We start from the raw sequence: 26,305 nt of genomic DNA, 5'->3' as shown, positions 1-26,305 counted from the left end.
ACACGGTCTCATTCATTCATTCATTCATTCATTCATTCAAGGACAGAACCATGGCCGTGAGTATTGAGCGTGCACTCTGTGCAAACTACTGTGCCGAAGCCCTTTACCCCAGTGACTTAATCTTTGCAGCAACCCTGTGACATGGCTCTAATTATCACTCCTCTTTTATGATAAGAAAACTGATGCTTAAAGAGATTACGTTATTGCTCAAGGTTTCCTCCTCAGTAAGTGGCAAAGCCAGAACTCCAATCCAGATCCATGCGACACCAGAGAAATGCCCCCAGAGCGTGGCCTTTCCTTGGGGAGGGTAGTAGTCTTGCTCCTGGTAAGTCCATAGGAGCAGATCTCTTCTTGGGTTGATGCTGAGTCGCCTTTCTTCTAGAAACTGAGGGATTTTACATTGATATATCAAACTGAGAAACTTGTGTTTTCTTTTTTTATTGAAACATAGTTGATTGTACATATCTGTGGGGTATAGCGTTGAATATCAGTACCTGTGTGCAATACGATGCTCAAATCAGGATAATTAGTATATTCAACATTATACAGTATAATCGTTTTTTGTGGCCCATTCCTCCTTTACCCCCTGTCCTTCCCCTTTCCCTCCTCTGATAACCTCAGTTCTGTTCTCTCCTTTTGAAAGTTCAACATATTATTGTGATTGTTGTATCTCTTTGTAATGTATTTCAAACTGAGAAACTTTAGCCCAGGGGTTGGCAAACTACAATGCATGGGGTCAAATCTGCTGACATGAGTTTTTGTAGATACCAGAACCATAGTCATGCCTGTTTGTCTACGTATTATCTGTGACTGCTTTCGTGCTACAGTGGCAGAGTTGAGTGGTTGCTACAGATGACATGTGGCCTGCAAAGCCAAAAATATGTCCTGTTAGGCCCTTTACAGAAAAAGTTTGCTGACTCCTGTCCTATCGAGAACTTAGACTGGTACCTGAGGTAGTCACACACGGTGCCTTATGGACCCTGACACCCCATGGCTGTGAGCTTCTCATGGACAGAGACCATGTCTTCTACATCCTGTGCCCCTGACTCCTAGCAGTGTGATGCGTACAGTAGGTGCTCAGTAAATGTTCAAAGGACTTGCACATAGCAGTGTACTCTGCAGTAAGAAGAAAAGAGTGTTCTGTTAGGGAGAGATATAGACTTGGCAGAAAGACTTTGAGCTAAGCAGGCATGGGAAGCCAAAGAAAATGCTGCTTAGGTGGCCTGGTCAATCACAGATGCCCGCCAGGGCAGGGAAGTAGAGAATGTGTGAAGTGGGCTGGGGTGAGCGATAGGGATGGGTGGGGACTGTGGTGAACTGGAGAAAGCATGTCCTAAGCAGGGTAGGCGCCGTGTAGATCTAATCAGTTGTTGCAGTGTGGGACTATAGGTCCAGCATTGCTATGTCTTCCAGTTTTTCAAAAGGAGCCAGAAGTCCAGATTTTTCATAAGGAAAATTTGGCAGCTCACTTAGAAAAAGAAAAATGTAAAAAGACCAAAGGGAAAGAAGGAAGGGGGAAAGTGGACGAGGATAGCACTTACTTCATAGCAGCTCTGTGCCTGGCTAGATTAGCTACTGCTACCCTCATGGCAGGCTTGCGGGATGGGAATGACCAGCCACGTTTTATAGTAAGGGAAACTGAGGCTCAGAAAGGTTACTAGGGTGGAAGAGTGTGGTCAGTGGAACCCAGGCTGTGAACTAGACTGCTCATATGCAGCAGAGCCAGGGTTAGCCACAGGATTCGCACTGAGGACTTTCCCCATCACCTCTGGGCATCGCTGCCTCCCCCAGTGGGTCCCAGACAGAACGTTTATGTCTGATTTTCCTCAGTAATAAAATGGCAGGTCAAGTCTGTGGTGTTGCCTCTGCAGAATGGAGAGGGACACTGGCACGAACTTGAATCTTATCACCTCTGCGGTGCCAGGGAAGTCACTTAACCTAGCTTCTCTGGTTTCCCAGTTCCTTTCATACAGGTCTAGCTTCTTGAACGATTTTCACAGGCTCCTTTCAAGTGAGATGTCGTTGACTTTCTCTGCCCTCGTGAGCTGGTGTTTTTAGCGGAGGCTTCCTGGTTTGAGATAATCAACCCTACGTCAAGCTGAGCACCAAGATCATGCTGGGGTGGTGGTTCTGCTGAACCAAGAAACTAAAAGAAGCATCAAATGGGTCTGTCATTTTTAATGAAATGAAGCTTACTGCTGTAGACTATAAAATAAAAGGCAGGGGAGCGATCACCTGGAACAAGCTCTGTGGAGGGTGGGGGTGGGGGAACATTGCTGGTTGCCCTGATAGAGGGCATCCGGGGCTGCAAAGTCTGTGCTGTGGGGACCAGGCCCAGTGGTCTGGCCCTTTTTGAATAATCATCATGTGGTGCGAGGACTGGATCTCTGTTCTGGCTGGCAAGAGAGACCCTTGGGCAGGCCGATTCTGGGTGACATGCTGATCCTTGGGGAATGGAATGGGTGTTCTGGGAAGGTCAGGACTGCCTGTCCCCGAAGGTGTTCAGAGGGAGGTTGGAGGGCCGGCCCGTGGCTCACTCGGGAGAGTGCGGTGCTGATAACACCAAGGCCGCGGGTTCAGATCCTATATAGGGATGGCCGGTTCACTCACTGGCTGAGCGTGGTCCTGACACCAAGCCAAGGGTTAAGATCCCCTTACCAGTCATCTTTATTGAAAAAAACCCAAAAAACAAATGGAGGTTGGAGGCCTCATCAGGGAAGGATTAGAACAGATCCTCATGATTTCTTCTACAATACTTGCTTCTACAATGTCTGGACTGCACGGAATTGAGACTTGGCCTGGGTGAGTGGTTGGGGTTTAACCACGGGAGAGGACCCGAGAAGGATTTTTCATTTTAAGATCTCTGGGCAGGGCAAGCCTGATGATTTGGGTGCCGAGAGCCTGGGGGTGGTCTTGATGATTTAGCATCTGTCTTCAGGATGGAGGGGGCAGTGATTACAGTAGCCAAAGCAGTGGTCTAGGAGGTGGTGGACCCCGGGTTCTGTCACGAGGAATTTCTGCAGCCTCATTCATTCTGTCGTCTGACGGATGGGCAGATTGATTCCGTCTCTAGACTGGGGACGAGGGAGAAGTGTGTTCTGAGTAAACACAGGATGCAAGCAGCTCTGTCGCCAGCTGTAGACCAGGCCTGGCAGACACACGCCACTGCTTCTCCCATACCCATGGCAGACGTTGTTAATCTATTATCACGGGTTTTCCCCCAGACCCCAGTTGTGGCCTTGGAATCCTCCATGTGGGCCAAGCAGCCCCCTGACATAAAGCTGCCTGAGATGGGGTGTCCCTGTTGCAGAGATTGAGAGGCCTTGAAGAAACGACCTGTTGTTCTGGGGAGCAGGGAAGGAGAGCGGTCTGGGAGGGTTACCCTCTGAGCATGGGAGAGAGTCAGGCGGGAACTGGACTGGGGTGCATGGCAGTTAATTGAACATACCCCACTCTCTTTGCCTGTGCTTGGCTACTCTGTTTTTTGGAGTGAAACTGCTTTTTTGGTATATGTGAGAATTCAGTAAGCAAAAATTCCTGGAGGGTGCTGGGGGAAGGAGGAGAGGAGTAAGTAGATAAAAGCTGGAAGAGAAGCCACCGCTTCCCTTAGTGCTGGGCGGGCTCTCAGGAGAGCAGATCTGCAGGTACTGAGCTCAGGCCACTGGGAGGCCAAGGGATTTGGCCTTCACAGAGGGGACAGCCAGCACTGCAGCCCTGCTCCTAGAAAGGCCATGCTGCAAGATTGTCACTGGGAGCTTTTTTTCTAGGCTTAAAAATATTCCTTTTATATTCGAAATGCTGTCCATACAGTTTCGTACCTGCTTTTTCCACTTTCTGTATTATTATTATTACTATTATTATTTTGGCAGCTGGCCGGTATGGGGATCCGAACCCTCAGCCTTGGTGTTATAACACCACACTCTAACCAACTGAGCCAACCGGCCAGCCCCTGCTTCCTGTATTATAAAGATTTTTCCCAGTCCTTAAAAACTCATGAATGTAATTTCTTAATGGCTGTGTTAATCTTCTATTTGTTGAGCACAGTTGGGCTCTGTTCCAGACCTGGGCCCTGCCCTGGAAGATACTGAGCCACTGTTGTGTTCGCGGACCAGTGACAGGCTGTGCCCATTCACCCACTTGTGGTTAGGGCCTGTCAGTGTTCATTCATTCATTCATTCAGCAAATGAGGATGAAGGACTTTCTCAGTGCCAGGCTCTAAGCAGTGATGCAAACAAAAAAATCCTCACCCTTGTGGAGCTTACGTTCTGAAATGGGGAAAGAGAAAATACACATACCTATGTCAGATGGAGAAAACTAAAGCAGTGATTGAAGGAGGTGGTCAAGGAAGGTGTCAGGGAGAAGGCGAGATGTGAGTGGAGACTGAGGGGGAAGTGAGGGACCAGCCATGTGGATGCTGAGGGAGAGGGAGCTGCAGAGGCCAGTGTGAGTGGAAGGAGCCACAAGGGTTTCACTGGCCACCAGCTTTGATTCTGAGTGAGGTGCGAAGCCATGCAGGTTTTGAGTAGAGGAATGACAGGTTTGGGGATCTACTCAGTCACTCCTTATACCTCGTACATTCACTTTCACCCAATTTCCAATTTGGGGCCATGATAAATAGCCTCGCACCAAGCACACTTATACAGAAACCTTACTCTGCGTTTTAGGTCATTGGGGGATAGGTTCCTAGAGATAGAATTTCACTGTCAAAAAGTTGAGCAACTTTTTGATGCTGTTGCCAAATTATTTCCCAGCAAGTTTTTTTTTTTTTTTTTTTAAACCAATTTACACTTCTAGCTGCAGCGTGGTAGCCTTGCTAGCATCAAGGTGTTGCATGTGTTTTTAACTTTGCTAATTTAACAGCTGGGAAAATGGTATCTAATTTCTTTGATTACAAGTGAGGTTGAACATTCTTGTGAATTAGTTATCTGTATTTCATGTTTTGTGATGTCTGTTCATGTCTTTTGCCTATTTATATTTTGAGAATTTAGACTTGTTCTATCAACTTAGATAAACTCTTTCAGTGTTCCAGATGTTAAACCACTGGAAATCATGAATGAAAGTGCATTTTTAAAATACCAGAGCTTTGTGAACTGATTCTTAATGGGTGATTCTCCCTCCCCACAGTGCGTTCTGCAAAGTGCTGCGTTACTTGTTTATGAAAATGGTTGTGTGCGGCCACAGCTCAGTTTCTCTCTAACCCATGCCCTTGGACGTGGGGCTGTGCCTTCTTGCTGTCTGGAGCTCTGGAGGGGCATTTGAGCCTCCCCATTAGTAGGAAGAATTACATCCCATCCCGTGTCCCCAGTGGACACTGCTCTTCCTTTGTCAGCACCCGAAGCAGACCCTGCAGTGTCACCTGCCCCCGGAAGCAGTTGTGTCACCGCTCCCTGCTCTGTACCTTGGTGGGCATAGAGCAGCATGAGATTTTGCCCTCACTTTCAAGGGCTAGAATGTTTGAGTGTAACTTCCTTAATGGTAATCCACTCTTTTTTCAGGGGTTTGTGGAAGGCAAAGCCTAGCGGATGAAGGCTAAGGAAATCAGTACTCCCTGGAAATTGCCTCTGTGTGTGGTTCTGTTGTGATTCCCCTAACATTAGTGCTGTGGGTGAGAGAAACTACGTTGTTCGTTAGATACCTTACTTTTATTTATTTAATAATTTTTTTGGTGGCTGGCTGGTAAGGGGATCCGAACCCTTGACCGCGGTGTTACACTCTGTGCTCTAACCAACTGAGCTAACAGACCATCCGTTGCGTACCTTACTTTTAATGGAGAGTACCTTACCGTGTGGGCCAGGTTACTGTCTCCTGATCTGGAAGCAGGTGAGGGTCAGAAGTCTACATTTGAGTGTCACCTCATCAGCCACCAAGACCATAAATAGCTCCATTTCATAGGCTTCTTAAAGACAGGGCTTATTTGTGTTTGTATTCCCTGCCTCTAGGCCTGGTACAGAAAAAAATTTACTAGATAGGGTTTATAGCATTTAAAAGTCTAAAAAGTACTTAGACTGAGTACGCTGGGTATCTCTTAGTCGAGATCTTGAAGCTGTTGTTTTTTTTTTTTTTTTTAATTTCTGAACTTAATGCCCAAACTCATGGCATTATGAGGTAGGTTGGTGGATCATTCAAGATGGCAGTTTACAAAACTTTAAGTTTGTGACTTTGTGTTGCTTGCACTGGCTTTCTGTGTGTGGATGGCTGTTGTGAGAGCTGACTGCCCAGAGGCCCCCAGCTCACGGAGTTGCCAGGATATTTGTGATGGCTTAGAATTCCTTCCCGTCATTGTCAGGGTGGTGAGCACAGTTCAGGCTGTAAGACACCCCTTTCTCAGTAGCTTTTCCTGATGTACCCACTGTCTCCAAGTAGAATTGACTTCCTTGTGCCCCAAATAGACTTCTTTACTGGCACCTGTCACAGTTTATGGCACCAACTTACAAAACCTTCTGTTTCCCTCTGGAAGTAGAGCTCTGTAGTTTTTGCTTCTTAATGTGGTGCATGGAGTGATATGGGTGCTCCTGGAATGTGAATTCTGTCCCTGCTAAGACCTATCCTAATGTGTCCTGCTGCTGTTTCTGCAGAAATTGTGGATGGGAACGTGAAAATGACCCTGGGCATGATCTGGACCATCATCCTTCGCTTTGCCATCCAGGACATCTCCGTTGAAGGTGGGTTTCTGCTTTGTCCCTTCCTTCCCCAAGCTCACAGCTCCCCGCCGCGTTCACCCTTTCATCTTTCTCCCTGGGAGAACTCCCTTACCTGGGGCAATGGACGCTTGATCATGGGCCATGTCCTGGGCATCTTGTCCATTTCTGGGCATCTGCTCTCTCTCCTAGCCTGTTTTAGAAAAGGAAGAACTATTTGCGGTGCTGGTTCCCATGGGCTTCTTGGCCCCACAGAAAGTCCCCAAGGCTGCTGTGGGGAAGTGTATTGGAAACCCCATCTAGCTCTTGGGTTGTTAATCCCTAAGGGTGGGGCAATAGCCTCCAGGAGGGAGAGAGGGGCGGGGGAGCTGATCCCAGGCCTCCACTTCGCTCCCATAGCACCCTCTGGTGGCCGCTTCATAGATCTACAAGGGCCACCATGGTCTGGGGCAGTGAGCTCTCTCAGCTTTTGATTCCCCACTCCTCCAGTTTTTGAGCTTTATGTCTGATATGCATGTATTTATTATGTAATATTTCTGTATTACTATGCAGATAATAAACACAAACCAAAACAAATTTTTTAAAGATAAGATGCAGGTAACATTTTAAAAATTTTAAAAATTCACTTTGTAATGGCATAGAAATCTTAAATATTTCTAGTCAAAGGAATTTCCTAATGAAAACAATGTGGATTAAATTGTTTTATTACAGAAATCTTGGTTCGACACTTTGACACAGCAATGTGAAGGTCTAAGTTTGGTTTGTAGGTACTCAGTACTTAGGGCTGAAGTGATTGTAAAGAGCCTCACAGTAGTCACTTAGGGCATGGTTCTTGTTAGGGATGGTGTATGTAAATCACTTTTCAAATAGCCTTCTGGACTTTTACTCTTTTGGGCGGACTTCTTTTCAGCTCTGATTAAATCATCATTGTTTTAATTTTGTGATATAGCTGACAAAGAGCTGGAACTAAGGAGAAGCATTAGCTTTACCAATTTTGAAATTGTTTTCTTGTGCTTGAATTGTTAGTACGTTTTAGGAACCCTTTCACATAAGTCCATTTTGTGAGTTGATAATGAGGTCATCCATGAACCGACTTTGCTGGGCATCCGAACCTGCAATTCATAGGTGTGAACACATGAGGGCAGTGCAGTTTGCAGCCTTTCTGAGCTGGGAGTTGCCCGGGTCTCCTCAGCCTGCCTTACCAGACACGTGACTGCTCCACACATAGCAGTGGAGGGCACCAGTCTCAATCCATGCAGTGAATGTGAAGAAACTGTATTTTTTAGATGACAACAAAATCTGGGTAGAAGTCCTAACGCTTTTTTCCCACTCAGTCTTGTGTACTCTGCAGGCTGCACGATCCCCTGACTGCAGACTCCTAGATGCTTAGATTTCCCAGGCCAAACCTTCCTCCACATAGTGGCCACCTGACAGAGGTTGCCAACTCATTTTGTATCACTACCATTTCATTGAACAAAAGGGAGTAGGGGGAGATAATTCCGAAAAGTTGAAAGGTTATTATCTCAGAATTTCAATGTGTAATGTGACTAGCTCTGAGAACCTTCCTAGATTGCTTTTCTGTTTCTCAAATAACTTCTCAAACTTTGTCAAAGAAATAGACTTGATGGCCATGGCTTCTTCCCTCCTTGGTAGCCTCAAGATGGGAATCTAGGGGTCATGGTGAGGCCTCCCGTGAGCCAGCGCCCCTCCCCTCACTGAGTCAGCCACTGACCTTTCCACTTGTCCCCTTCCCCACAGAGACTTCGGCCAAGGAAGGGCTGCTCTTGTGGTGTCAGAGAAAGACAGCCCCTTACAAAAATGTCAACATCCAGAACTTCCACATAAGGTGAGTGGTGGGGGCGCTGAGGGGCTCTTGCAGAACCCAGGCCGCCTCCGCCAGGAACCCCCAGGCCCCCTTGGCTGGGTCAGTCTCAGCTCTAGAACAGAGCGAGAGCTTCCCTTGGGGGAAGAAGTAGCTTTTCCTGAAAAGGGGGTCTCCCTGTCCCTTGGAATTTCCCCTCTCCCTTCACACAGTGTCTTGGACACAGCTACTGCCTGATACACCTTTGGTTGATGCTTGTGTTACTGGGAAGATCCCCCGAGGAGAATGTCCAGGAAATCCCAGCCAGAACAGCACACGCTAGGGCCATAGACTGTGGTGGGGGACAGGGTTGGATGTGGCAGGTTTATCTCAACTTGCCAACCCCCCATAAAGTTTTGACCCCAGTGCCTGGGGTTGTGGCAGGAAGAAATGTCCCTTTCGGTCCTGTCATCTAACTGCTGCCGTGAAGAGTTCCATATTCATCTCTGGGGTAAAGGAGCCCCTACCGGCTGCCTTGCTCGGGTTAGTGCTTGGCTGCCAGGCCTCACTCATCAACCTGGCCCACCTTCTTTCTCCTGGACAGCTGGAAGGATGGCCTCGGCTTTTGTGCCTTGATCCACCGACACCGGCCCGAGCTAATTGACTATGGGAAGCTGCGGAAGGTACGTGAGCTCGCCCGGCCTCCTGCCGCTGTCCCTGGTGGGCAGGACTAGACCTGCTACGCTGAGAGCCCATAGCCCAGCGTGAGGGGGGTTGGCCTCTTGGACCAGCCAGACTGCCCCATCTAGAAGTGAGCAGAAGAACACCTCCTCCCCTGTCAGGGCCACTGCATTGCTGTGTGCTCAGCACGTGTGTACTCGCACACACACAGCCCGCCAGCAAAGACAGCAGAACCGTGGTGGCAGTTTTGTTATAGAGAGGGAATGTAGGTGGCGGTGCTCGCTCTGTTCCCGTGTTTTGTAAGGTGGAGCTGTTACTTTCATTCTTTTAAATATTGCATATCTAAGAGACATCTTATCCCACCCTTGTCCCCGACCCGCTGTGTGGTCTTGGGCAGGTTATCCCTCCCATGGATTTGGTTTCCTTCATTGCCAGAGTTTGGCTGGGGGATTTTCTTTTGATGCTGCTTGGTTTCATTTTTGCTTTTGCATGAAACTGCTGGGTGATTTTCTTGAGCATGTGTGTGGAGGAGGCAGAAGAGGTGGAAGCTGAATTTCTAGTGTCTTGGTGGTTCTTGGTGTCTGAAATGGTTAAAGGACACTAGCCTTGACTTTGGAGAGGCCTGTCCCAGGCCACCGTGACTGTACCCACCATCTTCCCTCTCAGCCCACCCCAGCACCAAGAAGTCAATGTGGCACAGGCAGGTAGGGAGAGGCCACCCCGGAGCCTTCCCACAGCCCTTGTCGATCTGGTGCTTGAGGGGGACGTCACCCGTCTACACACGCGTCTGTTGGTGAGGGGCTTCTAGGAGTAACCGGCCTTGTGTTTCTCTCCTTGTCTTGATACTTGGAGAATGCAGTGTTCAGTGAAGGCCCAGCCTGGCCTGCGTCCCCAGGAAAGGTCTCTTGCTTCCTGATGCTGCCGGTGCAGGAGGTGCTCTGGCAGCTCCTGTGGTGGCAGGTCCTCCGTTTCCAGGGTGTGAGTGAGTGAGCCGCCAGAAGGACTGTGGGGGAGGAAAGGAGCAGCTTCCCACCCTCTAGTCACTTGCAGCAGGGGGCTGGAGCCTCTGCCTGCTTGGAAGGGCCCATCTGCTGAAGGAGAGGAGCCCGTCACCTGGCCCTGGGTGTGGCTGTGTCCAGGTCCATGTGGACAGCAGGGGCCAGACCTTCCTATTTCTCTAACTCAGCTTCTCTATAAGGGAAAAAAATCACCTCGAGAGCTCCCCCGACCCCGCCTGAAAGCTGTGTGGTCAAATCAAACAGGGCCGGGGGGTGGGTGGGGTTGGAAATTAGAGGTAGTAGTTTTTCCTTCTAAAGGCATCATCACCTACCCCCTTCCTGTCAAGCTGATATGCTTTAGTGACAGGTATGTGTGGATCTGTGTCCTTGCTTGGGTGTGCTGGGGTGGCAGTGGCCAGTTAATCCACACCTGTTGCCCACCTCCGTGAAAAGTGGGGCTTCTGCCGACCATGGCTCTAGAGTCCCCTTCCTCATTCCAAAGGCTTCTGGAGCCTCACCCATCTGGGAGGTGAGAGTCCAGGGGACTTGTCTGATACCGAGCTAGCATTCTCTCCACCTCTGTCCTTCTCCATCTTTTTATTTATCCCTTCTCCTTTCTCCCGTTTCAGTGTGTCTCTGTTTACCCCTATCTTTAATCCAGTATCATTAAAATCCAGCCCTAATGCTAGCACAGACCTAGTCCCAGTGAACCATGAATACTTTCCAGAAAACAGTTTGCCAGAGCTGACTGCTGCTTGGGAACAGGGGAGAGCCGGGGAAGTTCTTCCTTTGTGCACCAGTGTGGGGTGGGTGTGGGGGGCGGGCGGGCTCACAGGGGGCGGCCGGATGTGCTCCTGGTGCTTGAGCACTGGCAGCTGCTGGACAGTCTTGGACGCAAACGACCTTCCCTGCTTGGCAGCTTTTTTTTTTATCATTCTGGCTGCTGTCAGACACTTTCCCAGAAGGACTCCACTTCTCTGTTTTGAGCAATTTCCTCCTGAAAACATCCTAAAATGAATGTATTTATTTTTTTACTCTGTAATTCTTACTTTAGCAAACAGGGAAACTGAGTCCTGGGCTGACAAAACCAGCTTGCTTTAGGTTAGTCTGGGAAACTGAGAATAGAGTGGAGGGTCCAGAAATGAGCTCTATTCACTGAGAGAGTACATTCAGAGTGTTGGGCAGCTGTCACCAGCATCCATCGCCATAACTCTTTTTAAAATTGTTTTTATTTACCTTGGCTTCAAACATAATTCTTTATCTTACAAAGCTGAAACTGTACTCATTAAACAATAAGTCCCCGTTCTTTCCTCCCCCATAACCCCTGGCTGCCACCACTCTGTGTTCTGTCTCTGTGAATTTAACCACTCCTAGTACCTCATAAAACTGGAATCATACAGTTCTGGGCCTTTTGTGTCTGGCTTATTTCACTTAGCACAAAGTTTACCCATGCTGTAGCATGTATCAGAATTTCTTTCCTTTTTAAGGCAGAATAATAATCCATTGCAAGGATAGACCATGTTTTGCTCATCCAGGCATCCATCGATGGACACCTGGGTTGCTTCCACCTTTTGGCTATTGCGAATAATGCTGCTGTGAACATGGGTGTACAAATATCTGTCCAAGACCCTGTTTCTGATTCTTTCAGGTATATGCCCAGAAGTGGAATTGCTGGGTCATGTGGTAGTTCTGTGTTCACTTTTTGAGGAGCCGCCACACTGCTCTCCACAGCAGCAGCTCCATTCTACATCCCTGTCTATGTCTATGTTACATTCCCGTGCACAAGGGTTCCAGTGTCTCCACGTCCTTGCCCATTCCCCGTTAAGTTTTCTTGAGAAGGTAGCAAAAGCTGGAATAGTCAAAATGCTTTGGCTATTTGAAGGATCTCCAAAACTTTATGGAATTTGAACACCAAAGGGGCTCCTGTTCCAACTCTTGATTTACAGGTGGTGTCAGGTTCCTTACCCACGCATCCTGCTGGAACCAGGCAGGGCTGAAACCAGAGGTCGGGGCTGCTGTGAATTCTCAGCAGTTGTTCACTACCCCTACTCGGGCTGCAGACCACTATTCTTAACCCCAAGGAGAACATTTTAAACCCCCAGCCAGTGAGCCCTGGTGGGGAGACCAACCTTCTACACCCAGAGGTGCCCTGAGGATTGAGTCTGGGAGGGGCTGGTGCAAAGTCCCCTCTACCCCCCAATTGAGAGTAGCCAGTGACTGTTGTGACTGTCATGACTGTCACTTTATCATCCCTTCCTCCTCTTCTCCTCGCAGGATGATCCGCTCACAAATCTGAACACGGCCTTTGATGTGGCAGAGAAGTACCTGGACATCCCCAAGATGCTGGATGCTGAAGGTAAAAAGCGCCTCTTCTGTGCCTCCAGCTCTTCCCCCACCTGCCACCCAACAGCTAGGAGGGGGCCCCAGCAGCTTGAGGTAGGAAGGGAGAAGGCCTGGTCTTCTAGGACCTCACTTGAGAAGCCTGGGGGTCACTTGCATGTCAGGGATTCTGTAGTTCCCTGAGGTTTGGAGGGAGAGGTGAGAGCTGATCATGCAAAGGGCTGTGAGGCTGTTCTTGCTTCGGTGGCCCGAGGGTGGCTCTCATCTTTGTCCTGGCATTGGGAAGTGGGTGCTGGACTGGGGTGGAGTGTTCCCTTGTTGTCCAACTCCTGCACACATTTTGGGACAGGAGGGGCCACTGGCTGAGAGGGACCCTGCAAGGCTCACTGTCCTAACCCTCTGAGTGCTTGGATGGTCTGTAGACTGCTGAGCTTAGTGTCCTCTCCATGCCCCAGCTGTGACTGGGGGCTGGGTGTGTGTTTGCTCTTGACATCTTCAAAGTCTTCTCAACCCTGGGGACTGGCCCTCTTCCCCTGCCTTTTGAGCAGGGTGCTATAGAGCCGTGGCTTGGACTTTCCTGGTGCTGGAGGTTTCTGCCTCTCATCCACTTGCTTAGTAGATCCTGGCAGAGCAAGTGGCTCTCATGCAAGGTAGGGAAGGAGGGGACCCAGGTTGGTGTTGACTTTTCTGTTTCTCGCTGAGGCCTGTGTGTCTCAGGCCCTGCTAACCAGGCCACCTACATGGGGACAGGTTCAGAGCATGACTCAAGAACACCTTACCAAATATACGGTCCTGGGGCTGGAAACTCAGCCTCACACCTCAGCATACAGAGCAGCTCTGACGCGGGGAACGGAGGTTGTAGGGGAAGGGAGGCATCTCAGGAGGGGCCCGTGGGCTGCCTCAAGGCCGGGATCAGTCTAGGTCTTCTTGTCCCCTCCTCTGCCCTTGCCTGTCGGGAGAAGCCTGACACACCATGGCCACTTTCTTTCTGGTGCCCTCCTTGGCCCCAGCTGCTCGGGCGCTGTTTTGGAGTGCGCCTGCTCAGTGCGAGGAGTGGGAAAGGTTTGTGGTGGGATCCAGGACCACCCCTTCCCTCTGCTCCCCGGCCCACCAGCGGCTTTTAAATTTCAGAATGCCAGGGGGAGAGTTTTCAAACACATACAAAAACAGAATAGTACAATGAACTTTTATATACCCCTCATCCAGATGCAATGATTATTGAGATTTTTGTCATATTTACTTTGTTTTGTTTTGTTTTCTTTGTTGAAATATCTTAAAGCAAGTCTCAGACATCACATCATTTCCCTACTACATAATGCATACCTTAAAAATATGGATATTTTCTTATGTAACCATAAAACAATTTTCACATCTAGCAAATTGATAATAATTCTTTGATACATCTACTGACCAGTTCATAATCAAATTTCCCTAGTTGTTGAAAACGTGTCTTGGAGAGTTGGTTTGTTTTAATCAGGATCAAACAAGGTGCACATGTGGCATTTAGTTGTCACATTCCTTGCATCTTTTCTAATCTGTAGCACTTTTTTCCTCCCCTCGGTCCCTTTTATTCCTGCCATTGAACTTGCAGGAACTGGGCCTGCAGTCCTGTAGAACGTTCCTTATTCTGGGTGCATCTGTCTGCTTCCTTGGGCATCGTTTCTCTCCTTCCTCCACCTCTCATACTCCTATAAGTGCCAGCTGATGCCAGAGGCTGGTTAGATTTAGGCTCAACATTTTGGCAAGAATACTTCCTGGTGCCGCGAGCTGCTTTGTGCATCACAGTAGGAGGTGTGCCGTGTGTTCACCAGCTGGTCGTAACTCCAGATTTTTCTCAACAGACATCGTCGGCACAGCACGGCCGGATGAGAAAGCCATCATGACGTATGTGTCCAGCTTCTACCACGCTTTCTCTGGAGCCCAGAAGGTACCTGGGGCCCCCTGCTCCTTCCATGCCCAGCACACCTCATGCCAGATCCCAGACCATGCCCTCCTGCCCACCCCCACCTTTCCCTGGTGACAGGTATCTGGATGGCCTGGTCTCCTTGGTAGAGTTGGCCCCTAGTTGTTCTGGCTTGGCTCTTCTCCCACCCACACCTCTGCTCCTTCTCTCATCTTCCTCTGCTGTTACCGAGAAAACTGGACAAGAGCTCACCTTCTGGGAGCCAGATGAGTGGCTTATGCAGGAGGGGCTGTGTGCGTGAGACCAGCCGGGGCAGATCTGGGGAGACATCTGTCTTCACGTACCCATGTTGCAAAGGCATCATAACACCCTCCCCTCTCTCCCACTCACAGGCACGATTTAGCAAATCTGTTCAAAGCCCCTTCGGCCCTGGTTCCTTCGCTCCTATATCCTGCCTGAGACCCCCATGCGGTCCCTCTGCACTCTGTGTTCCCAGGCATAAGCACAATCCTGGGAAGAGGGAGAGAGGGATTGGGCAGCTGTGAGTCCCTTCAAGTGTCCTGGCCCAGTTTTGCTCAGGGAAGCCTGAGGTTAAAGTCCAGTCATGCAGGTTCCACACTACACATGGGTACCACAGTGGAAGGGCACCATCCAAGCTGCAGTGGATTTGAACATTTTCATCAGCAGGCTTAGCTCAGGCAGTGGACGCCCCTCACCCAGACCCCCCTTGTAGACAGGACCCCAGAAGAAGCACAACATTGCCATGACCACAGAACCTTCACAGCTTTGGCCCGTGGGCCCGTCATGTACTCATGCGAATGTCCCACCCTCCGCATGGCATCGTAGTCTTGAAATGCATGATGGGACCCCCTTCCCCCCGCCCAGCCTCCTCTGCTGTGTGTCCTCTGTATTCCCGGTCTGTCTTCTGCCTCGCCTCACACTATGTTCAACTCCCACCCACCTCCTTTCTCCTGCACCATCTCGTTTTTCCTCTCCCTCCTCATTCCCTCCTTTTCTGTGTGTCTCTCTGTCCTGTGTTCTCTCTCTGCCTGCCGTGGCTGTTTGGGTTTATTCTGTGCTGCTGCTGCTGCCTACTTTCTCCTCTCAACCTCTTCTCCTTCTCTGTGCAGATGTGTAGGCACGCTAAGGCTGGATGGGAAGGCCATGTGGCCTAATGTTTCATGTCACTGCCACGCCCTCTCGGGTGCGCAGAAGGTGAGCTCTCCCTTGGCCTTGCCCACTCTCCCTGCTGCCCTTTTGCCCATCTCTTCTGTCCTCCCGGGACACTCCAGCAGCAGGCCCTGGAATGAAAGGAGGAATTAGAGAAGCTCTTCCTCTTGCAGGGGCAGGATCCTCTCTGCACCTTGGATAGGACACTCGAAGATGCCAGAAAACCCTAGCTTCTGAAGGGCCTCCTGTGTCTCTGTCCCTGTGCACTGGGCAGTGGATACCACAAACAGGGAGGAGACTTGTGGTCTCAGCTTCTTTCCTGGACCTGTATCAAGAGCCCTTATCCCAAGTAGCACAGCTCTTGGCTACACTGCCTCACCGTTCCCTTAAACATCCGGGACCCCTTCACTTCTCTCTCTTCCTCCTTTCTGCTTGAGCAAGGACATTGTCTCAAATTTAACCAGCAGCCAGGGCAAGGAGAAGTCTTCCTGCCTTCTCCTTGGTGTCCAGGCCAGAGCCCTGCCTGATCCTTCCCAACCAGGCCTACCATGGATAGTTGTGCAGGTTGCATACCACACAAGAGTGCCATAGACAAGGAAGGTCTGAGAATTTATTACTAAAATTATCCTGCAGATGGCAGTGAAAGTGTCTTATAGCAAAATCAGCATGACATTTTTCTGATAGAAGTGTCTTGGGGAAGAGGCACCTTTACAAAATCACACAAAGACATCATGTGGGCTAGCAGCAGCCCTGTTCCCTGACCAGATGGGGTCCTAAGCCCCTCCTCACCTTCCTTCCAGGGCTCACTGGCTTGTACTGAAGACAGGAGAGGAGCCCCATCTGGAAGCTCCTTTTCATAGGTGTCCCAGCCCCACCGGCTGCCAGCCCCTTTCAGTCCCTTCTGTGGCCTGCTTCCTGCTTCCTCTTGGTCCCACCCACCTCTACTGCTGCTCTCTCTCGTCCACCTCCTATGGCCCCCTTTACTCCCCACCTCTTAGCTGGGATATGAGCAGCGTCCCTCTACTTGCCTGGATCTGCCTCATAATCTGATAACCCCAGACAGTCTGCTAGCCCATGTACATGGCTGGGCTGAGTGCTCTGCTGTGGTCTTTCCAACTCTCTTTCTTCTGTCTCCTCTTTCTCCTCTTTTTCTTCAGGGCTTTTGACCTGGGCTTCATGCCTGTTGACACGGGCCTTACCTGTCTCTGAAGCCACCTCTGTGTCCCGGCTGGTGATAATGCTTGGAGGGTGGTGCACGCACGTGTGTGTGTGTGTGTGTGTGCGCGCGTGTGTGCATACGTGTGTGTGTGTGCGCATACGTGTGTGTGTGCGTGTGGCAGCCTGCTCTCCCTCCCAGATCTCATATCACCTTCCCCCATGCCCTCTTCCCTTCACTCATCCCTGTTGCAACCATTTCATGCTTCCTTCATCCATGTCTGAGGACAAGGTCACCAGCTGGGTGTGGTGGCGGTGGTGGTGGTGGTCCTCTCCTGACCTGGGCTACCTGACCAGAGTTGCCCCCAACCACCTCTAAGGCAACTACATAGAGCAGAGCAGGCCGGGGGAGGGGGCTGGTAAAGCAAGAGGACTCTCTCTCACTCACTCTTCTTGTCATGACTGTCTCCCACACACCGATGGGGGCAGATCTTCCAAATCCCATGCCCAGGGCCCTTCATCCTCTCTTCTGTCTTTCTCTCACCAAACCTGGGTTGATGGAACTAGAAAGCCAGCAGCGTCCAATGCACGTGTGCATGTTTGTGTGCATGTGTGTATGCAACACGTGCCCCCACATGCATATGGGGTTCTGGTCTGTGTGATTGATTTTCCTTGTGTCATGAGGACCAAGTACTGTTAGACAGGCTGATTTTGATTCTGATTCTTTCTCTGCTTTCCTCTCCTCCCCTCTTCCCCTGCAGGGATTTCGAATGGGTAGGGAGCATCAAGATTTTGTTTATGTAGTTTGTGCTTTAAAATTCATGGTCATGGTCTAGTTTCTGAGAAACAACCCTCAAAGGCATGAACTTGATGTGGCAGGTGTTTCTGGATTCTTTTAGGAGTAGATGGTGCTGTTTGCAGCCATACATTTGTCCACCAGTCACCTTATTCACTATTGTGAGTCTTCTAAGGGAAGGAAATCCCATTCCTGACCTCACGGAATTCATAGTCCATCTGGGAAAACCCTATAAAAAAGGAAGCCTCCAACAGCTGCTGTCTGACCAGCACTCTCTGGTGCTCCAGATGGGACTGCAGGACACCGAGAAAGCTTTCTTGAGCAGCAGACACTTGAGCTCCAGGGTCTTAGGGTTGAGTGGGGGTCAACATGGGAAAGGCTCAGGGAGGAATGGCAAAGGGCAGGTGTTGTTGAGGAAGGTGGCTACAGCTCATGCAGAAGTTTCAAGGTGCGAGAGTGAAGCATGCGGCAGGGGAGTGAGTTAGCAGTGTCCAGGCTGCCTGTGGGGCAGGGCGTCCTGGAGGGACCACCAGAAGTGGAGAGAGGGGCTGCATGGCCTGGGTGTCAGTTCCCCTGTCTGGTACCCAGCCCTGCCCGCCACCATGGGGAAGCTCGGATCCATGGTCTGAGGTCCTCGCCGATCTGGAGGCCTTGTTAGAAGGACCACCAGGCTTGGTTGCTGACTTGGGACAAGGGAAAAGACTAGGCAGTGGGTAGCTGTGGGAGGAAGGAATTGGGCGATTCTAGCTAGATTTGGGACATGTTTGACTAAAAATGTGACATTCATATGAATCTGTGGGTTGCAGAACCATGGTGTAGCATTTGTCCACATTTGGATGTTGCATATCACCTTAGTTGAGGACAGTTCCTCTCTAGAATATACCTGTACCAGGTAATGTGATGCTGATTATTAGGGCAGCAGTTTGGTGTGGGATGACTAAGTAGTCTGGGGATAATAGTCCATAACTTTAAAAAAATAACTCTTTAATATGAAACTAAGTGTATTGTTATATGTTAAGTTGTATAATAGTACACTTTAAAGTAGGTCATAAAAAACATAAATAACAAACTAAGGAATAGTAAACAAATTTCTAGTAGTCTTTTCCTTTGGCACTTGGAAGTAAATATTTTGCCTATTACTGTGCAATATTTTCTCAGCCCATTGATTATCTGTGTTCACTTTTCGTTATCTCGTGCAAATTCTGTGAACATCAGAAAAGTCTGGGCATTCTGGTTCTTCTTGCTTGAATTCCAGAGCAGCCCATCTCCTCTTGCGGGAATAGTCTGAAGCCAGGATTTGTGGAGGGTTTTCTTCTGAGGTCCTCTCAGGGAATACATCTTTCCTCGCCTAGAACAAATGTCTCCTTTGAGCTTCTGAACTAAAGCAGTCTCTGAGATTCTTCATGTATTTGGTGGTTCTTGGTGCCTCTCTTCTAAATCCCCAATAGTGCATGGGGTTCTTGTAGTCATGGGAGAGAAAAGCTAGAAAGCCAGAAAACTGGGGTGACTGGAGTAGGCCCAGCTCTCACCAGTGACAGTCTTCTTTCCCCTCCAGTCTGGGGATTACATCCTGTGGGCCTGACCGAGCTTGTACTTCTGAGCTGATCTTGTCTTGCCTCTTGGGCTGAGGTTGGGGGGTGACTGAACCTTCTTCATGAAGGGACCGCTGCAGAAACAAGCTTAATCCCCCTCCCAGCAGTCTTCTTCAGGGTGCAGCCTGCCTGTGGGAGGGGGCTGGGCAGTGCCAGCTTCTAGGGAAAGGTTAGGGTTCTGAGCATTCTGCCTGTTGTCTTTTTCTAAAAGTCAGATCTGGATTCTAGGAACCTGCTTATGAAAGGTAATGGAGGGACCAGGCTGTCCCTTGAGGGAACCCTGGTGGAGTTTGTAGACAGACCTTTCATAAAGAGAGCATCTTTTTGTTCCACAAAGCCTGTGCGTCATTTCCAAAGGCAGGTCTGCTGCTTATAGTGGTCGGTGTTCTGTCAGTCCCCTCTGGCGAGGCCAGCCTGGGAAGGGGCAGGATGAGACAGGGGCTTGGGAAAGAGGGTGGATCTCTGTGAAAAGTCCCAGGAGACCCGCTCAGGAATCTCCCCCAGACTTCATCCAAAAGGAGCCCCCTTTGACCCTGGAACAGTCAACAGCCTCTAGGGGATGGGCGGGGCTTTTGAGGCCCACAGGACACAGTTCCTAAAATCCCATGGACCTCACTCAGTCCATCAGTTTGATAAATTGACACATCAAAGTTTATCACCAATGAGCCCAGGATTTCAGGAGGAAACAAGGTTAAGGTGGGATTTAACCATTAAAAATTGCAGCAGCAGCTGCTTCTTGCCTATGATGAGTGGCTACCTATGAGTCTTATCTGCTTGGTAAGCACATTTGTGGCAAGGTCTGCAGCCCCCCACACCCTCACATAAGTGTCAGCCTAGAGGAGAACACGTGGCCTCTCCCCGGTCCCCTGCTGTAGCCTTCAGCAGAAGTGGCAGTTTTGGTGCTTCAGGCAGATTGCTACCCCAGCCAGCCTCATGTTCCCATGGCCCTGCTTGCTCTGTGGGGCCCCACATCTTCTGGGACAGGCTCCAGGGAAGAAATTCCCCTCCTCACTGCCCCTGGAGGTTCCCCGAGGTTACTTGTTAGCTCTCGAGAGGAATGACCATCAGTCTGGAGTTCTGTGTGAGAAGAGGTCTTGGCATCTCCAGGACATAGTTGGGGGCAGGGGATGAGGGTCTAAGGGTGTGACTCCTTGCCTCAGTTTCTTGAGACCTGGAGCTTGAAGTCCCCATCCAGAGGACTCTTAGGTCACCCTCTGCCATTCCCACGTTCTCCTGTGGAGTCCCAGCCCACTCGGACACCTCGCCCTGTAGGTTACAGTCTCGACTGTGCACCTGAAAGGACCTTTAAGATGATCTCATTCTGCCCCCGCCCCCCATCCCCCAGCACAATCATGTGCCCCCACGGAGCACATAATTTGGTGGGTGTACATCTTATTTAAAAAGTTCTTCAAAGAAAAAACATTTGTGTTGTCTTAGTCATTCCTTCCAATTCTAAGCACCCTCGTTTTGGGAAGCTCCCCCGCCCCACCTCAGTTCGTCTTGCTGCAGTTGAAACCCACTTGGTCTTGCTCATCAACCAGCTGAGAGGTGTTCATCAACCACCCTTCCTTCTGTCCTTTAAACCAGGATCCTTTATCACCTGCAGGTCACCCTTCCCCAGGGTCGCAGGACGCGTATCCGTCTCGCAGACGTTACCTTCTCCCATCCCCAGGCTATCTTCCTTCCTACCCCAGGGCCCCCAAAAGGCTTCGAGTTCACCGGCCCTCAGTGTGGGGTTAGAACACGCACGAGAACATGGATGGACTTAAAAACCACCCGAGCCGACTAGATTTAGGAGAGCCAGGTCCCCACTGGTGTTAGGTGCACAGTTCCTCTGCAGTCGTGGAGGGTGAGATCTCTGGGGCTTCCAGGCCCTTGCATCTGGTCACCACTCAGTCCCCTTTCATTGGGGGACTCTCAGGCTGAGGCTCGTCTCAGGTCTCTTCCTGGCCCTCAGTGTGCGATGTGTGCTGAGCTTTCCAGAGGTGCCTCCTCTGGGCTTTCCGGGCATCCTTCCTGTGCTGGGTTGATACTTAAGTCTTACCCTTAGTGTAGTAGTGGGCTCCTCGGTTTGCACTAAAGTTGCTTTGGGCTTTGGGCCAGAAGCCTGGAGAGGCTCTGCAGGGATCCTGGGGGTGGTGGTGGGGGGGGGCTCACTGCTGCTTAGTCAGCACCTTATCCCAGGACTCCCAGATTTGAATTCCTGCATCTCCAAGATCCTGGCAAATCCAGCCCGAGGTCCTGAGCCTTGGGATCCCAATGTTCCCACTTGGAATTGTAGGGTGGGCATAGATTTTTCTCACCTCTCTGCCTGACCCGAGCATTTTCATTGTATCAGTCATTGGATTCCTTTCTTCCCAACTCACATGTTGGGCCTCAAACTCAGCCCTTTTCCAGGGGTCCAGTTTAGCCACCAAAACTTCTATCCAGGCTCACGTGACCCAGGGGACTGGGCCATGGGCTGGCGATGATGATGGTGAGGAAGGGAGAGGAGGGAGCTCCCTTCCGACCATCTGGACCTACAGGGGTGGGGAGGGGTCTGTCAACGCAGCTGTGTACCAGGTGCTGCCGGGGCTGGCTGATCACGACTGTCTGTCTTGTTGCCAGGCGGAGACCGCAGCCAATCGTATCTGCAAGGTGTTGGCCGTCAACCAGGAGAATGAGCAGCTTATGGAAGACTATGAGAAGCTGGCCAGTGATGTGGGTACCCCCGGGTTCTCCTGACTTGGCCTCGCAAGGCCCTGCCCACCCTACCCTGAGAGAAAAAGAGCCCCCAGAGCCTGTACCTCCAAATCCATCCCTGGGGCATAGTCCCGGGCTGAGTGTAGTTCATGTTCCCAGCATGGTTAACCCAGGGCAGCTTGTGCTTTACTCTGGCTCACTTAGCAGCTCGCTTAGTGGCTGGATCCATCTGGAGACAGAATGGGACAGTGTTGGCTTTGCTGTTCTGCCATTGGCTACATTTGGGTAAAGGCTCCACTTCTGTCTTAAAATAACTCAGCCTTTTGAGCTGCTCAGCCCAGCCTCTGGGTGGATCTGCCATCCAGCATAGTCAGAACCCAAGTTCTAGAGCCCACATGCCTGGGTTTAAGTTCCTGCTCCAGTCAGGTCACCTTGGCACACCAAATGACCTGGCAGTGCCTTGTTTACCTTCTCCATAATGTGGGGATGATCACAGCACTTAACCCCATAGGATTCCTGGCATTATTCAGATGAGTTCATTCATGCAACATGTCTGGCACCTTGTAGGTGTTCAGAATATTTCCTATTGTCATTTCCACTCCTCCTCCGTCTTCTGCACCACCATCACCCTGGCTCAAGGGAAACAACCCAGACTATTCCCTGCCTGTGCTCCAGGCCAGCTCCCTGCCCCAGGAGCCAGTTGGGAACCCACATTCCAGAATCCTAGAAGGTCAGGTGACAAGGACCTCAGGGAATAGCTGTTAATCCCTTCTGTGGTATAGATGGGGAAAGAGGCCCAGCTGGTTAGGACCTACAACTAGGACTCAGGTCTCCTGCCTCTTAGTCAAGCCATCTTCCCGCCAGGTTCTTCCTGTGGCAGAGCAAGGAGGTTGGGTGATGCTGGCTGTGAGTTAGCATACCCTGGTAGCCAGGCTTCACCAAGCCTGCGGTTCTCAGAGGGAACACCCTGGAACCTGCCTCGTGGCCTGGGAATGCCCTAGGATGATAGTTGGGAAAGAGCATGCTATCAGGAGAGACCCCCTTGGGGGCACAGGGAAGCCTTCCTTGCACACTCCCAGCATGCTTGCCCCCCACCCCCAGCTTTTGGAGTGGATCCGCCGCACCATTCCGTGGCTGGAGAACCGAGTGCCCGAGAACACCATGCAGGCCATGCAGCAGAAGCTGGAAGACTTCCGCGACTACCGGCGTCTGCACAAGCCACCCAAGGTGCAGGAGAAGTGCCAGCTAGAGATCAACTTCAACACCCTGCAGACCAAGCTGCGGCTCAGCAACCGGCCTGCCTTCATGCCTTCCGAGGGCAGGATGGTCTCGGTGAGCACCAGGCAATGAGCCTGGTCCCTCAGCCTGCATCACCTTCATCCCTGAGCTGCTCCTAGTCATGACCAAATGTGGTGCCATGGGCAGGGGAGGGAGGGGGTCGTGTTTTCTTCTGCCTATGGACACCGCTCTTGGAATCACTTCTCCCTTCCAGATTCAGCCCAGACTCGAGCCAAAACTCAGTGATCTGGGGCGGCTGCCTCTCCCCTCACCATTCAGAAGGGGTGTGTCCTTCTGGACCCCTGACCTCCCCAGCACCACCAACCAACCCCCTAAAAAAAAAATCTTTGTAGACAAGATGGCTCTTGATGGATAGAACCAAGCAGAGCATAACTCAGTAGCAAAGTTAATTTTTACTTCCATGAAATCTTAAGTACTTTAAAAAAAAAAAACATTTATTAAATAATTTTTTGATAGTATATTTCAAAGATACAAGTAAGCAAAAAGACAAAAAATAAAAATTATTCATAATCTCACTACCCAGTATCAACTTAAAAAAATTTTTTTTGAAAAGGTCCTTTTAGTCTTTCTACATAAATATATTTTTAAGGGAATCCCAAAACATTTTTTATATAATCTGCTTTAAAAAAATTATTGTTATATTGTGACTAGCTTTCCATGTCATAGAATACTCTTCTTTTATGTCACTTTTTGTTATTCATCTCCTTTTTTCCTGTCCTCAGGACTTAGGGAAAAGTTTTATAAGCCAGAGAAACATGTAGAATAAAATTAACAAACGCACCGAGGCAGAGCTTTTTTCTTCCTTAAATTGAAGACAGGCGAGTATGGCAGGACTAGTAGAGGAAGGGGGCACAGACAGCTCTGGGAGTAGGCAGGGTCTGAGGGAGTCTTGAAAGGAAAAAAAAAAAAAAAAAAAGGACTTTGACATTACATGTGCAATTTGGAAAACTGCAGTCCTTTTACTGGCTCAAAGGCTGAATCAGTAGCTTTAGGTGGCCAGAGCCACTGCTAGCCAAAGGGTGCTGTGTGAGAACTAGAAAAAGTGCCCCTTCCCTAGTGCAGAGGCAGCCTGGCCATGGCACGTGGTGGGGAGGGTGACAGGCTGGCGGGTTTGGCCCCTGGTGTTGCTCAGCTGGGTGCCCTTGCGCTAACTGCAGGCAGCCCTGTCTGAAGCATTTTGTGGGTTGGCACTCAGTGTCTGTCCTCTCAGGATCTGGGCCAGCTCACCCAGGCCTGGGTCCCTGCAAGCTCCAGGCTACTGCCCAGAGGCCCACGAGTGGATCCGGGAATGTGGGGAGGCTGGTGGCTCCCATACCTGCTCGCCTCCCTCATCGGGGCTCTGTTTCCCTGGCTCTACGACCTCTGTGATTGGCTCGAGACCTGTTGGAAGCCAGTCGTGGGCAGGGAGGGCCTTGGGCTCTTTCCTCAGAGGACTGCACACTCAAAATCCCATAGCTGGGTGACCTATGTGGACTCAGTCCCTGCTCCTTGCCCACAAGGCCTGGCTCTTTGGAGCCGAGGGAAATACCAATGGGAGCTGGGAGTTGGGGAGGTGCTTGGCTGGGGTGGAAATGGGGCAGAAATCAGGAAGGTATGGAGCAGCTGCAGGGGTCTCGGGGATAAGGGGTTGGGGTCCAGGCCAAGACTGGGCCCTGAGCCTACACTTCTTTCCCTACAGGACATCAACAACGCCTGGGGCTGCCTGGAGCAGGTGGAGAAGGGCTATGAGGAGTGGCTGCTGAATGAGATCCGGAGGCTGGAGCGGCTTGACCACCTGGCGGAGAAGTTCCGGCAGAAGGCCTCCATCCACGAGGCCTGGACCGATGGTAAGGCCAACCCAGCCTCCTGGCTGTCCTGCTCCCCCACCCAGCCACCAGGCACAACTCCTTTCTTGTCTTGCTTTTGGTTTGCTTCATTTGTCTCTTACTAGTTGTCTGGTGTAATTAGGCAAGTTTGTTCACCTTTTAGTTGCCTCAGTTTCTTCTGTAAAGTGGGATAGTAATAGCACCAACTTCATAGAGGTTTATGAGAATTAAATCAATTAATACAAAGTATGGAGAAGAGTTCCTGGTATAGTATAGTGCTATGTAAGTGTTAATTCTTTTTTCATGAATATTAATTTTTGATAGTTCTTGTCACTGTTATTGTTTCTGTTCCCCTGCATCAGTCAGGGTGGGATTGAATCCTGACTCTGCCCCTTAAAAGCAGTGTAAATTTGGCCTGGGGACTGTATTAGTCTGTCTCTGTTGCATATAACAGAAATATCTGAAACTGGGTAATTTGCAAAGAAATAATACTTATTGCTTACAGTTTAGAGGCTGGGAAGTCCAAAGTCCAAGAAACATTTATGGTGAGGGCCTTCTCTAGTGGTGACTTCAGTGATGCAGAGTAGCACACTGCAAAAAATCCAGAAGCAAGTGAGAGAGAGACTCTCATGTGCTCTCCTCTTAAAGCCAACAGAACCACATCTGTGACACCATTAAACCATCAGTGAAATAATCCATTTACCAGAGCATGTCCTTAGAATCTAATCACCTCTTCAAGGCCCCACCTTGCATGATCGTAATAGGAATTTCCTTTCACCCGGAACAGTTACAGTGGGAATTAGGCTTCAGTGAGTTTGGGGGGACATTCAGTCCACAGCATTTCGCCCCTGGCTCCCTAAAACACATGTCCTTTTCACATACAAATACATTCGTTTTATTCCCATAGCCCGAAAGTCAACTGGTCCCAGTTCAGAATTCCAAAGTCCCATCTGTAAAATCAAAACAAGTTATCTACTTCCAAGATATAATGATGGGACAAGCATAGGGTACACGTTCACATTCAAAAAGGAAGAAATAGTAACCAGTCTGAAAACCAGCAGGTTAGGCTTCAAATCTCAAAGCTGAAAAATCTACCTTGGCTCCATTTCAGGCATCCTCTGCATGCTGGTGTGGTAGTTGGGTCCCCAAATCCTTAGGCAGCTCTGTTCCTATGGCTTTCCTGGTCTCAATTCATGCTTTAACTCTCCCAGGCTGGTGTTGCATGCTGGTAGCTCTAAAGTTTTGGGGTCTCCACAGCAGTCCTGCTGTTATAGCTCCACCAGGCATGGCCCTGGTGGGGATTTTCTGCTGCAACTTCACCCCCACATTTCTGCTTGGCATTACTCTAGGGAAGGTTCTATACGTTAATTCCATCCCTGTGACAGATCTCTTCCTGGTTCCCCAGGCTTTTCTATATATCCTTTGAAATTAGGGTGGAGGCTCCC

General features: G+C 50.0%; 1 protein-coding gene across 3 annotated transcripts in view; it reads left to right on the top strand.

Annotated features, from left to right (window-relative positions):
• ACTN1 (actinin alpha 1) overlaps nt 1–26,305 on the top strand; it is a 94,659-nt gene that overhangs the window by 54,415 nt on the left and 13,939 nt on the right. For all 3 annotated transcript variants that reach the window (XM_063092070.1, XM_063092071.1, XM_063092069.1), the window contains exons 4-11: nt 6,576–6,662; nt 8,397–8,484; nt 9,044–9,122; nt 12,393–12,474; nt 14,300–14,385; nt 21,682–21,774; nt 22,858–23,088; nt 24,734–24,881. In XM_063092070.1, coding sequence (XP_062948140.1) covers nt 6,576–6,662; nt 8,397–8,484; nt 9,044–9,122; nt 12,393–12,474; nt 14,300–14,385; nt 21,682–21,774; nt 22,858–23,088; nt 24,734–24,881 — 894 coding nt within the window. The remainder of the gene's footprint in view (nt 1–6,575; nt 6,663–8,396; nt 8,485–9,043; nt 9,123–12,392; nt 12,475–14,299; nt 14,386–21,681; nt 21,775–22,857; nt 23,089–24,733; nt 24,882–26,305) is intronic.

Source organism: Cynocephalus volans, chromosome 3, assembly GCF_027409185.1.
Source record: "Cynocephalus volans isolate mCynVol1 chromosome 3, mCynVol1.pri, whole genome shotgun sequence".
Lineage (NCBI taxonomy): Eukaryota > Metazoa > Chordata > Mammalia > Dermoptera > Cynocephalidae > Cynocephalus > Cynocephalus volans.
The sequence above is the reverse complement of the archived record's forward strand: the minus strand, read 5'-3'. Positions and strand labels throughout refer to the sequence as shown.